General features: G+C 37.3%; 1 protein-coding gene across 13 annotated transcripts in view; it reads left to right on the top strand.

Moving 5' to 3' along the window:
• The window catches only part of PTPRK (protein tyrosine phosphatase receptor type K), a 561,747-nt gene that overhangs the window by 455,292 nt on the left and 92,155 nt on the right, over positions 1-14,300 (top strand). For all 13 annotated transcript variants that reach the window (XM_023254331.2, XM_023254334.2, XM_023254335.2 and 10 more), the window contains exons 12-13: positions 9,291-9,564; positions 12,302-12,338. In XM_023254331.2, the coding sequence (XP_023110099.1) occupies positions 9,291-9,564; positions 12,302-12,338 (311 nt within the window). The remainder of the gene's footprint in view (positions 1-9,290; positions 9,565-12,301; positions 12,339-14,300) is intronic.

The raw sequence follows: 14,300 nt of genomic DNA, 5'->3' as shown, positions 1-14,300 counted from the left end.
ACAGTGGCCAAAATGAACAAATCAGGAGACTATAGATGCTGGAGAGGATGTGGAGAAACGGGAACCCTCTAGCACTGTTGGTGGGAATGCAAATTGATGCAGCCACTCTGGAAAGCAGTGTGGAGGTTCCTCAGAAAATTAAAAATAGACCTACCCTATGACCCAGCAATAGCACTGCTAGGAATTTATCCAAGGGATACAGGAGTACTGATGCATAGGGGCACTTGTACCCCAATGTTTATAGCAGCACTCTCAACAATAGCCAAATTATGGAAAGAGCCTAAATGTCCATCAACTGATGAATGGATAAAGAAATTGTGGTTTATATACACAATGGAATACTACGTGGCAATGAGAAAAAATGAAATATGGCCTTTTGTAGCAACGTGGATGGAACTGGAGAGTGTGATGCTAAGTGAAATAAGCCATACAGAGAAAGACAGATACCATATGGTTTCACTCTTAGGTGGATCCTGAGAAACTTAACAGGAACCCATGGGGGAGGGGAAGGAAAAAAGAAAAAAAAAAAAAAAAAGAAGTTAGAGTGGGAGAGAGCCAAAGCATAAGAGACTGTTAAAAACTGAGAACAAACTGAGGGTTGATGGGGGGTGGTAGGGAGGAGAGGGTGGGTGATGGTTATTGAGGAGGGCACCTTTTGGGATGAGCACTGGGTGTTGTATGGAAACCAATTTGACAATAAATTTCTTATATTAAAAAATAATAATAATAATTAAATAAATAAATAAATAAATCACCACGCCAATTGGGATTTATACCTGGGATGCAGGACTGGTTCAATATCTGCAAAACAATCAATGTGATTCATCACATCAATAAAATAAAGGACAAGAACCATATGATCCTCTTAATAGATGCAGAAAAGCATTTGACAGTATACAGCATCCTTTCTTGATAAAAACCCTCAAGAAAGTAGGGATAGAAAGATCATACCTCAAGATCATAAAAGCCATATATTAAAGACCCAATGCTAATATCATCCTCAATGGGGAAAAACTGAGAGCTTTCCCCCTAAGGTCAGGAACAAGACAGGGATGTCCACTCTCACCACTGTTATTCAATGTAGTATTGGAAGTCTTAGCCTTTGAGATCAGACAACACAAAGAAATAAAAGGCATTCAAACCGGCCAGGAGGAGGTCAAACTTTCACTCTTCTCAGATGACATGATACTCTATATGGAAAACCCAAAAGATTCCACCAAAAAACTGCTAGAACTGATTCATCAATTCAGCAAAGTTGCAAGATATAAAATCAATGCTCACAAATTGGTTGCATTCCTATACACCAACAATGAAACAACAGAAAGAGAAATCATGGAATTATTCCCATTTACAATTGCATCAAAACTCATAAAATACCTAGGAATAAATCAAACCAAAGAGGTAAAAAATCTATACACTGAAAACTATAGAAAGCTTATGAAAGAAATTGAAGACATAAAAAAAATGGAAAAATATTCCATGCACCTGGGTAGGAAGAATAAATATTGTTTAAATGTCGATACTGTCCAAAGCAGTCTACATGTTCAATGCAATCCCTACTAAAATAACAGCAGCATTCTTCACAGAGCTAGAGCAAACAATCCTAACATTTGTATGGAACCAGTAAAGGCCCCGAATAGCCAAAGCAATCTGGAAAAAGAAAACCAAAGCAGGAGGCATCACAGTCCTGGACTTCAAGCTGTACTACAAAGCTATAATCCTCAAGACAGTATGGTACTGGCACAAGAACAGACACTCAGATCAATAGAACAGAATAGAGAACCCAGAAATGGACCCACAAATGTTCGCCAACTAATCTTTGGCAAAGCAGGAAAGAATATCCAATCGAATAAAGATAGTCTCTTTAGCACATGGTTCTGAGAAAACTGGACAGAATGAACCTGGACCACTTTCTTACACCACACACAAAAATAAACTCCAAATGGATGAAAGACCTAAATGTAAGGCAGGAAGCCATCAAAATCCTCGAGGAGAAAGCAGGCAAAAACCTCTTTGATCTTGGCCACAACAACTTCTTACTCACCACTTCTCCAGAGGCAAGGGAAACAAAAACAAAAACTAACTATTGGGACCTCATCAAAATAAAAATCTTCTGCACAGCAAATGAAACAATCAGCAAAACTAAAAGGCCACCAACAGAATGGGAGAAGATATTTGCAAACAACATATCAGATAAAGGGTTAGTATCCAAAATCTATAAAGAACTTATCAAACCCAACACCCAAAAACCAAACGATCTATTGAAGAAATGGACAAAAGATATGAATAGACACTTCGCCAAGGAAGATATCCAGATGGCCAACTACCACATGAAAAAATTTCCACATCACTCATTATCAGTGAAATACAAATCAAAACCACAATGAGATACCACCTCACACCTGTCAGAATGGCTAACACTAACAACTCAGGTGACAACAGGTATTAGTGAGGCTTCGGAGAGAAAGGATCTCTTTTGCATTGCTGGTGGGAATGCAAACTGGTTCAGCCACTCTGGTAAACAGTATGGAGTTTCCTCAAAATATTAAAAATAGAACTACCCTGCAACCCAGCAATTGCACTACTAGGTATTTATCCAAGGGATACAGATATGACGTTTCGAAGGGACACATGCACCCCAATGTTTATAGCAGCACTATCAACAATAGCCTAAGTATGGAAAGATCCCAAATGTCCATCGATGGATGAATGGATAAAGAAGATGTGGTGTATATATACAATGGAGTATTACTCGGCAATCAAAAACAAATGAAATCTTGCCATTTGCAACTATGTGGATGGAACTAGAGGATATTATGCTAGGCAAAATTAGAGAAAGACACATATCATATGACTTCACTCATATGAGGACCTTAAGGCACAGGACAGATGAACATAAGGGAAGGGAAGCAAAAATAATACAAAAACAGCGAGGGGGACAGAACATAAGAGACTCAAGTATGGAGAACAAACAGAGGGTTACTGGAGGTGTTGTGGGAGAGGGAATGGGCTAAATGGGTAAGGGGCATTAAGGAATCTACTCCTGAAATCATTGTTGCACTATATGCTAACTGATTTGGATGTAAATTTATAAATAAATAAATAAATAAATAAATAAATAAATAAATAAATAAGATGTAGTATGTATATTTATATATACACATACAAACACAATGGAATATTACTCTGCCATCAAAAAGGATGAAATCTTGTCATTTGCAACAACATGGATGGAGTTAGTATTATGCTAAGCAAAGTAAGCCAGTCAGAGAAAGACAAATACTATATGATTTCCAAAACAAATGAGCAAAGGAAAGAGAGAGAGAAACTAAGAAACAGAATTTAACTATGGAAAACCAACTAATGGTTACCAGAGGGGAGTGGCTAAGGGGGTGGGTGAAACAAGTGGTGGGGATTAAAGAGTGTATTTGTGATGAGCACCGGGTATTATATGGAATTGTTGAATCACTATATTGTACACATGAAATTAGTATGACATTGTATGTTAACTGGAATTTAAATAATAGCTGAAAAAAATCCACTATATTTTCCACAGTTATATTAGGAAAAGACATTGTCTGATGTTCCGTGATAGCTTAACAGAAATACAATTAACATTAACATTATATGTGTACTATATCTGTATTGGTTGGAATGCAAACATTGTGTATTAGAGTTACTCCCCAGGTCAATTGTTCACTTATATACAACTTGAAACATTAGGACTACTATCCTAATTTGCAGAATATTCTATTTCATCTCAGCAATTTAAAGAGATTATATAGTGGCACCTGATATTTCTAACTGCTGCCATGACATAGACATTACTTGAACTCCAGTAAAAATGCTTTGAAATTTAAGCAAAGATGTAATTCCTCTTTTTGCCCTATTTTGCCATCTCTTTACCCTTTATACAAGCTATAGGACCCAAGTAAAATCAAATAGATGTCATTTTAATTTATTCCACAGAATCCTAGGAGGTAGATTGTTTTCTATCTGAAAATGAAAGGAGGTATGCCCTTTCTGTGAAATCTTCTCTCCAGCCTTTAAGTACTGCAGCCCCAGCTAATAACTTGATTGTGACCTTACAAGACACCCAGAACCAGAACTCTTTGGTTAAGCCACTCCCAAATTTCTGGCCCACAGAAACTGCACAATATGAAATGCTTATTGTTTTGAGCCACAATTCTAAGGGAATTTATTTTGCAGGAGGAGGTAACTGATCAAAGCAGCCACGGAGCTGAATCTTCCCCTTCAGGCTTCTCCCTAAAGGGCACTTTGTCACAGAAGTCTCTCTTGACAACCACATATAAAATAGAACTCTTCAATCCTATGATTCCTCATTTCCTTTATCCTGCTTTATTTTTCTTTAGAGCACTTACCTCATCTTGACATATCATGTGTTTGTTTTTTAATTTGTTTATTTGTATTTTGCACTAGAATGTAAGCTTCATGACAGCAGGGACTTTTACTACTGTGCTCATTGTAACCTCAGCACTTAAAATAGTGCGTGACATATAATTGGCACTCAGTACATATTTGATGAGTGAATGGATGGACACAATAGTTAAAAATACAATTCCCATTATGTGTAGCTAAATACCAGATAATATTTTTAATGTAGTGGGTTAGTGATAAACACTAACCTTGTAAATAAATATAATTAATAAATATTATAAGACAGTGGTCTGGGGCCTTTTTTCAAACCCAGAATTCTTGAGAGATACCCCTGATGGTTCTTCTCAACGAATTTGTGTCATTATGATCTGTGGATGGATTGAGGACTAAACTGCAAAAGCATCCCACTTGACTCTAATGTCTAACCCCCCACTTCAACCCTCAGTTACCACCAGAGTTCCTTCCATTGCCTTTAGAAGACAGAGTAACACTAAGAAGTGAACTAGTCAGAGAAGGCTTTATAGCAGAAGTAGAAAAGCTAGAAAAGGAAAAAGGCAGAAGCTCTTTAACAGTATGTATGGTATGTTTGGTAACAGTGGTCATTCAAGTTTGAAATGGAGAATGAGTATCAGGAAGTAGTGAGAGCAAGAGTGGAGATATAAGGTAAGAGATGTGGTAAGATATTAACCCCAGTAGAATAGATTTTGACAGTGGGAGAGGTTCACATAGTTTTGACAAAGTGGAATGTTAGAGAAGAGTAGTCAATGCCTAAAGTAGTGTTTTAGGAAAGTATCAGAAGTTTGAAAAATGGTTCTCTTGCATTCTTCATGAACAGCTCATGGTATATAGAGAATACTCAAAAAATAATAGAGTGAGTGGTTGGAGTGATGGGTGGGTGGATGGGTGGATGGATGGGTGCCTGGAATACATGAAGAAAAAAATGGAAGGAAGTAAACTAAGCCAGTAATGTGAATATAATGTTGTAAATACTCTCCTATTGATGGAAACAGTGGGAATGAAAAGAAATATTACAAGGGAGGTAGAACATAGTTAAAAATAGAACTTATTAAAGTTAATGCCAGGATTTAGAGCTTTGTTGATTCAGAAACTGATAGTTCCTCTTACAGAAATAGGGAAGTCACGAGGGACCTGACTTGTATATTTAAGGAGGTAAGAGATGAAGCACAGGAAATATCATGGTCACCAAAACGGTATTTAAACCTTTACTCTGTGGATCATCAAAATATTTCCATTAGGATGATATGAGCAATGGTGGCCATGAGATCTTTGGAAGTTTGTTCATAAGAGAAATAGCACCACACTGGAGCGAGGAAATTTCTCCTGAAGCTTTAAGGAGACATTTCAGATACAAAATGAGAAGTGTGTACAATTGTATAATTTGCTCTTTGCTATCACCAAGAAGTGATACGATCTAAAACTAAAACCAGATTCTCAGTAGTTTTTCTTACTAATGGGTTAAAAACAAAAACATGGCAGGCTGTTATATGTAATTTGGGGTTCGGCTTCAACAATTTTAAGTGTTAAACCAGGAAGACCATCTACCATATATATCGTATAATCACTTTTTGAGCTAATGGCATAATGGCAAAGTCCTCTTGTCTATTTTTTTAGTCTTGTAACTGAAGGAAAATTGTATGGTGAAAAGTCATCGTTTGGCCTCCTTCAAAACTAAAATTGACTACATACCAATTCTAATCAAATTAAATTATGGTGAAGTGAAATCATTTTTAGTTGTTTAACATAAGGAAATCATATTTTCAGCATCAAGTGAAGATTCATAATGCCACTATATTGATTTTATCTTAATTATAGACATATTTTAAAACTTCAATTAAAAGGAATGGGGGAAATACGAAATATGGGCAGAGTGAATAAAACTATTTAGGTGGCTTTGGAATATTTTAAATTGCTAGAGTACTAAGCTCAAATAATATTTAGTTCCAGTTAGAGTTAAGTACCATTAGGTAATTAGGCATCCACAAGGATGGAAAAGCCCGGGCCCATTTCATGTAATCAGCTAAATCACTTCTAATTTGATTTCTCGTTCTTTATTTTCCTTCCTTTAATTAATTCGTATTGATAAATAAGAAATAGCAGGGGAGAAAAAAAGAACAGGTTGTTAAAAAGTAGAAGTGAGGCTGTTGTAAGAACAGCCTGCTCACACAAATTGATCAATGAAGGGAAGATGATTTCTTTTAAAAATGAGCTTTGTAATATTTAGTTTTGGGATTTCATCTCAAGTTCAATGAGATCTTTCCCCAAGACCAGAATGCACCTTTTCTTCTTTTAATCCTCTCCAGCATCGTTAGTTTGCTTTGCACCTAATAGATGTGGAGAGACAAGCCCTCTTGCGCGAAATTCCTTAATTTGGAATGTACAACCTATGTCGGTCTAACAGAATTAGTTAAGTCTGTTGACTAGATTTTCTGGATTTTTGTAGAGAAAAGGGATAATGAACAAAGAGTTTATTTTTAAGGATTAGGTTAAATAATTAATGAAGATGGGTAATTATCATTATCGCCCACTAGAGCAAGAATATGAGATTAGACTTGTTTGGGGAGTGTGCATGTGTAAATTTATCTACCTAAAAGTATGTATCCACAGGATACGTAAATGTATACACAATGTATAATGCATACAAATATGGATTCTAAATTGAAAATAAACGGAAAAAAATGATTAGGCTTTCTTAACATGGCATAGGTCAGCTATGATTCATTTTTCTCTCCAAGGGCTATGCTTATGTACTTCCTGTATTTTAAAACTGACGAGTGACTGCTCCATGGGCCCCTCAGAGAGCATGTATCCTGTCAATAGCATTCCTAGGAGCTTAGAGACCCAAACTGGCAGAAGTATAGAGAATGATGGACTACTTATAATTTCAAATAACATAGATTTCTGTCTTAGTTGCCTGCCCAAATCTAGATTTCTGACATTACTACAATTTCTGTCCTATTTCTAAAGGAAAAGAGATAAATACCAATCTACCAAGTTCCTAGCAATATTTTAATGGAAAATGGGAATTTAAATATTAGGAAGAAAAGAAAACTTTTATAAAGCTTTCTTTTATTCTATGAAGGTTTTCTGTTTGTAGGTATAACAGAGCTTATATTTAGAATTTTATACTAAATCTAAACTGATATAAAATTTAATTTTTCATCATGATAGATGCAAATTCATTTTTTCTCTCTCTGTCTCTCTCTTGGTATGTCTGCCTGTCTCTCTACTCTCTCTATGTCTTTCCCTCCTCTTTCTTTTTTTTTTTTTTCTTTTTTTTGAGAAAGGAGAGAGTGCGAGCAAGGAAGGGGCAGAGACGGAGAATCCCAAGCAGGCTCCATGCTGTCAGCTCAGAGCCTGACACGAGGCTCGATCTCACAAACCGTGAGATCATATGAGCTGAAATCAAGAGTCCGACGCTTAACCAACTCAGCCACCCAGGCACCTCTACTCCTCTTTCTTTTTATGGAAGTTCATTAAAGAAAATATTTTATTCCTGCTGGAGAGTCATTCAGTGACTGTCATCCCTATATAGAAGGAGCATATTTGCCCTAGAGATTCAAGATTCAAACAGCTCTACAGACAGCTTATTTATATTCAATTTATATAACCTACCATAATGCATTTTTCGTAATTTGGGGGAATTTTAAATTCATTAAAAACATATAAAATATATTAATAATGTCAACTTTCTCAGGTGTATGTTACCTAAAAAAAAAAAAAAGGTTTCCTGAAGAATATCCTACAAAGAAAAATATTGGGGCACCTGAGTGGCTCAGTTGCTTAAGCATCCGACTTCGGCTCAGGTCATGATCTCGTGGTTCCAGAGTTCGAGCTCTGCTTTGGGCTCTGTACTGACAGCACACAACCTGCTTTGGATCCTCTATCCTCCTCTCTCTATCCTGCTCTCTCTCTCTCTCTCTCTCTCAAAAAAAATAAATAAACATTAACATTTCTTTTAAAATGAAAAAAACAAATTTTAAATTTTAAAAAGAAAAATATTAATATATTACTTGTAATTGATAAAAAAAATATTAGTGATTAAGCAGACCTTTATTTTAAAGTTGCATTAGTTTTTCTTTCCTCTGTAAGATAACAACTATTGTAGGAAAGTTTTAAGACTTTGAAGGAAGGTATTAGAAGGTTTAGTTCAAGCTTTAATAGGGCAAATGCCATCTGTTTCTACAATTTGTAAGATTTTATTATTAACAGCTCCAGAAGAAGGAAGCTGTCTATTTCGGTGAGGAGGACAGATTTCTGTCCATCTGTGCCCGTTTTGCAGCATGTCACTTGTGCTTTAGATCTGCGTAGCTCTGAGCCCATGTTGATGCCATGGCAAGGTCAGGATGAGGAGAAGCCTGTCAGCACACTGTGTCTCTAATGTGATGACAGCCCCACAAACTGCCGCTTTGAGCCCCACCCTGAGGCCCCGTTCTGTTGGGCCCTGGAGCAGGGCCTTCTACTCTATCATTTCAAAGAAAATGTTAACTTTAAACATTTAAAAATATCAGACAAAGAACTTAATCTATCATGTGTCTCTTGCTAATGTCAGGTTTCTTATTAAGGTGACTCATTTCTCAACATTAAAAAAAAAATGCATAGCGTTCTACGGTGAACTTCTTACTTTTTTCCAGTTCCTTAGTAACCATGTTGGGTTTGGGGGAAGGGAGAATCCACATGAAATTCTATGTTATGGCAAAATAGCTGGGGGGGGGGGGGGTGGAGGGGGGGGGAGAAAGAATGCTGTGGGTTAAGACTGACTTTCAAACTTTAAATTGTTGCATGTTAATTGTAAATACCTCATTTCCCCCCAGAAATCTTAGTATCCAGAATCTCTAAATGTGTGCTTTTTTTTTTCTTCTTTTTCCAAAAAGTGCCTATCAGATTGTTGTGGAGGAGTTGCACCCACACCGAACCAAGAGAGAAGCTGGAGCCATGGAATGCTACCAGGTTCCCGTTACATACCAAAATGCCCTGAGTGGGGGTTCTCCATACTACTTCGCTGCGGAACTACCCCCAGGGAATCTTCCTGAACCTGCCCCATTCACAGTGGGCGACAACAGGACCTATCAGGGCTTTTGGAACCCTCCTTTGGCTCCACGCAAAGGATACAACATCTACTTCCAGGCAATGAGCAGTGTGGAGAAGGTGAGCCTCCCCCCAAATTTGCTTTTTCACTGCCCTGAGGAAGAGCTGCAGTTGAATTTTATAAATACTCAGTAGCATGTGTCAGGAAGAAAATAAAAAAAAGGTGGGGGGAAACAGTGTGTAGGGGGGTGTTGTTTCTGTTCCCAACAGGGCGCACAGTTCCGGGCCTACTGTAGGGTTGAGGCTCCATGCCAGTTCCATCGCTCTGGATTCCTGTTTCCTAGTAACTGCTTCACCATGAGCCTTCTTCAGGAAAGCCCACAAGAACAATTGTGAGGAAAATGATTTGAGAAGTTGGGTGTGCTGCCGCTGGGACTGAAGGCCCAGTAAATACCGGGCATTGTTCTGTCTTCTTTGCTCAGTAGTGGCGCACTTCAGAAGATTAAATTTACTGCAGGATAAACAGAATGCGTGCTCCACAGCAGGCTAATAAACCCTTATAAACTTTTCAGAGGGTACAAGCCAAATAGTAAATAACAAGTAACAATCCTCTGATTACAAAGTAATAGGGTGCCTGTGGCATATCTGACACAACCTAAACAGGAGGCTGCCTGGAGATGGAGGGATGCTGTGCCATTAGCGAAGTCTGTTCTCCGTTTCCCCTGTTGCCCCTCCTTTTCCCATTTTGGACACAGTTGTTTTTGAACACTGCCGCTGATCCCAAATGAATATTGAAGAGGAAAACACAACAGGAAGATAGAAACTACCGGTGGTTCCATATGTGGGGAAATAACCTGGCCTTTCGTGCCTCATGCTGTTCTCTTTGAAAGATTTTCTTTCCTAAAACTTATTTAATTTTTTTTTTTTTTAGGAAGGGATAGGGGAAAAAAAATGCCAAGAATAGAAAACCCCTACAATTTAAAATCCAATAGAAAACTGACATATTTTGTGTACTTGTAGCTGTATAGGAAATTTCTGGCTTTGGGTAATTGAGTCCCTGAGGTGGGTACCTGGAAGATGATGTGACATCCGTGATATCCAATTGCAACAGACATATTATACTTTGGAATAGTTAAATTGAAAGGCAAAATGTATTTGCTTTTCTGCGGGGGCCATGAGAACCTGGGGTATTGACTGGCTGCTTTTGAATGAGAGCTCTATCTTTCAGCTTACCTATATTCTTTTGCCAGTAGATGGCAAAGAAGAATGCCACAGCATCTTCTAGGATATTCTCCAAAGCCACAGGCTGCCCCTGGTTGAAAATGTTATTCTCATCTTCTATCTAGTTTATTTCTACATAAGTGGGAGTCTTTCGAGACAGGCTGACTGCCCGCCTCCCGCATGCACATGTTTGCACATCACTGGTACAATTGGACTACCCCAAAACGAGAAGACTATGGAAGTTAGTATTCCATTCTGGGTATAAAGTAGCATAGTGGTAGAAAACACGGTTCTGCATTTGGGTATTCATCTTTAAAGATGTGAGAGATTCTAAATTAACTTTCATTACTTGGACTGTGGTATAAGAGGAGTGTTAATGAATGTCTGTTACTTATAAAGGATTTTCCCTGGCACTCTTTAAAAGCCTCGATATGAGTGTTCTCTCCGCATTCTTAATATATCTACATGTGGTTTAATCAAATTACAGAAGAGCAACAATATATCCAATGGTTACCTTGGCAAATAGTTCCAAAATCGATGGGCTTCCTACCAGCAGAGGCTGGAAATCCTGATAGAATTAAGAGCGATTGCTTTTAGGAAATCAGAATCCCTTTGGGCCTTTGTGGGAATGCGAAACAATCTCTCTTGGAATGCACTGTAAAGGCCTCACGTCACAATTAAGTAATAGAAGTTCAAAGTTGTATGTTTTACGACTAATTCCTCCTCAGTGCTTTGTTCTGTGTAATTGCAAAGTAGTAAATGCTTAAGAGGAAGTGGAAAACTCTTGGTTTATCAATATATAGAAATACTCAAGATGGAGTTATAAATACATCCTCAAACAAATAGCCTTTGTTTTGTTCACTGGCTTTACCATCTTTTCCAACCTCTTGTACATTCAAAGATTTGAAATGAATCAACGAAGTCCTGAAGGTGTGTGGTGTGGGCCTAGAGACGTATTCCACTGCTTAGTGCCACCACACAACATCAAAAAGAAAAGAAAAAGAATCTGAAATCATTTTTGTCCCTTCCCATGTCAACTTCTCCTTCCTCAACTCCATCTGTCTAGCAAGAATAGGAAAATAGTCCCAATGAGAAATAGCTAACTCCTAACACCTAAATTCAAAAGGGAAGAAAAAAAAAGAACAGGTAAATCCTCCCTTCATTGGGATACAACCTTTGGATGATCTTTCTAAGTACTGTCATTTAACTCATTAGTCGTGCTAGGATCCAAGCGAGAGGATGTGATGTTCAGCTTTGGTCTGAGTCTACAGCTGTGTGGCAAGAATGAAGTTTGTGTTTGGGTCTGATTTGTATTAGCTCTGCAAACACATTTTTCTTTCTAATCGTTCAAAAAGTATAGTAAGTACAAATAGAATGCTTTAGCTACTTGTCCCAGACAAGATAGCCTGTTTCATTACAGAGGAAAACAGACCCCTGAATTTTTAGAAAATGATGAAAAATTTGTAAATGTTCTTACTTCAGGGTTTAAAAAATACATCCGAAAATACATTTTAAAAATAAAAGTTTCCTTAATATTGTGATCTTTTCTTCCCAAACCTAATTTATAACTCCAGATTATGTAATAGGAAATATTGTCTGTACACTGACTATGGTCTTTCATGTTTTGCTCCATCAGGAAACTAAAACCCAGTGTGTACGAATCGCTACAAAAGGTAAGAGGTTTGCCTTTTTTTTTTCCTTGAGATTCCATTCGCCCCGCTTTCTAAAATGAAAGAGCTTTGTTCCCTGCTTCAGGGCTAATTAAATGTGGCACTTCTATTACAGAGTATTTGTAGTAGGGCCCGGTTAAACTGCCAGCCAAGTTCTCTGACTCACTTGGGTGTCTTTAACACCTGATAGGGTTCTACGTCCCAACCTCTAGCACTTGACTGGAGGAGTCGTGTTAGGAGGATAGGAAGGATTTAGAAAACCTTAGAAGGGCTTATTTCTGCCAGTTAGCATCTGAAAGGTCTTATGCTCCTGATCAACCAGTGTATTAGGAAAAGCTCAGCGATATCAGCTCAAAATAGCAAATTGCTTGTTTAAAAGCCTCTGTCACTTTCTGTGGTAGACCAGACATACGAAGGAACTGAGCTAGTCATACAGATGTAGAGACCGGTCCTTATCTTCATTAGTCATGCAATTTGATTGAAGATATTTTACCTTTTTTTTTTTTTTAACTTAAAAAAATTGTTTTAATCCAACTGATGCAAAGAAATGAGATCTGTGATGGCTAATGGCCAGGGTAATTCCTGCTAATGCTAATATTGCATATTATAGCTTAGTTGCCTAGTTCCTTTAGGAGAAAACATTTTCATCTTTGAATGAGTATTTGGAGTTCAGGTGTGAGAAAGTCTCCTGCATTCACTATGTTTATAATCCTTCGTTTAAGAGTTAATTGATTGTGCCAACGAGAGACAGAGAGAGAGAGACAGAGAGAGAGAGAGAGAGAGAGAGAGAGAGAGAGAGAGAGAGCTATTTAGTGTATTCTAGCAAAAGAAACAGGAAAAGGCTGTCCCCATGCAGACGTGGGACTCCGCAGAGGGTTGATGCTCCGGATAGTTTCTGCCAAGATGAGTATTAAACTGACATTCATGAGCAGTAGTTGATTCATTTGGGGTTGAAATGAATGGCCATATTCTGTTTGTGCTGGCATCTTTTCCTTTCATCATTTTTCTCCATTTAATCATCAATCTGCTCAATTAAGCATTCGTGTTTTACTCATGATTTGTAAAAGCAATAAAGAAAGCCTTTTCCCCTGACTCATGAGAAGTAATAAAGAAGCTTCAGAGAAGAGAAAAAAATATATACCTTTTTCCAGTTCAAATACTAACATTCCTCATAATATTTTTAAAAATTAGGAAATCCTTAATGAAGGAGAAGAGAAAATACATACAGCTACATATAATAGAGAGGCATTTATTTTATTTTAAAAGCTTAGCTTATAGATCAAGAATTAGAGTTGAAACTTTTAAAAGATAATGGCAGGAGGCATTTGGGTCTATATCGCCTGTGCTTTTCCAGATTTAAAATAAAACCAGAAATAAAAAATGGTCTGGCATCAGCCTCCAAGAAGTTCTTTCACAGTGGTCATTCTATGCTTCTATAACTGAGAAAAGGAAGCTATAAATGATTCTAAAATTTTAAATTTTCTTATTTGGTTATTGGATTATTTGCATTTATTTAAGTGGTATTTAAATGCCATTTTGTCCCTCTCTCAATACATATAAAATTATAATAACAAATACCGTATGACATTTAGACTGTAAGAGAGGTGAGATTATGGAAATTGTACTTAATCATGTGTCATAGAATATTTGCCAGGTACTAAGAGATAGTAAGAAAGAGTCCATTTCTGGTAGTTTCTGCTTTGTCTATAATCTATCCCTGCTATACTTCTGAACCTCAGGGTGACAGTGTGGCTTAATGAGTAAGTGAAAAAAGACTCTGGCCTTGGACTCTCTGGGTTCAAATCCTGACTTCTGCCCCTTACTATTTCTTAGTGTTGGGCATATTACTTACCCCTCATCACCAAAATGAGAATATTACAATACCTTCCTCTAACTATTACTGTGAGGATTAAAATAGCTTATATATATGAAATGCTTGACTAGTGCCTTGAATAATGGTGACTA

The sequence above is a fragment of the Felis catus genome, chromosome B2 (assembly GCF_018350175.1).
Source record: "Felis catus isolate Fca126 chromosome B2, F.catus_Fca126_mat1.0, whole genome shotgun sequence".
Classification (NCBI taxonomy): Eukaryota; Metazoa; Chordata; class Mammalia; order Carnivora; family Felidae; genus Felis; species Felis catus.
Note: the sequence above shows the minus strand (reverse complement) of the source record. Positions and strands in the feature narration are given on the sequence as shown.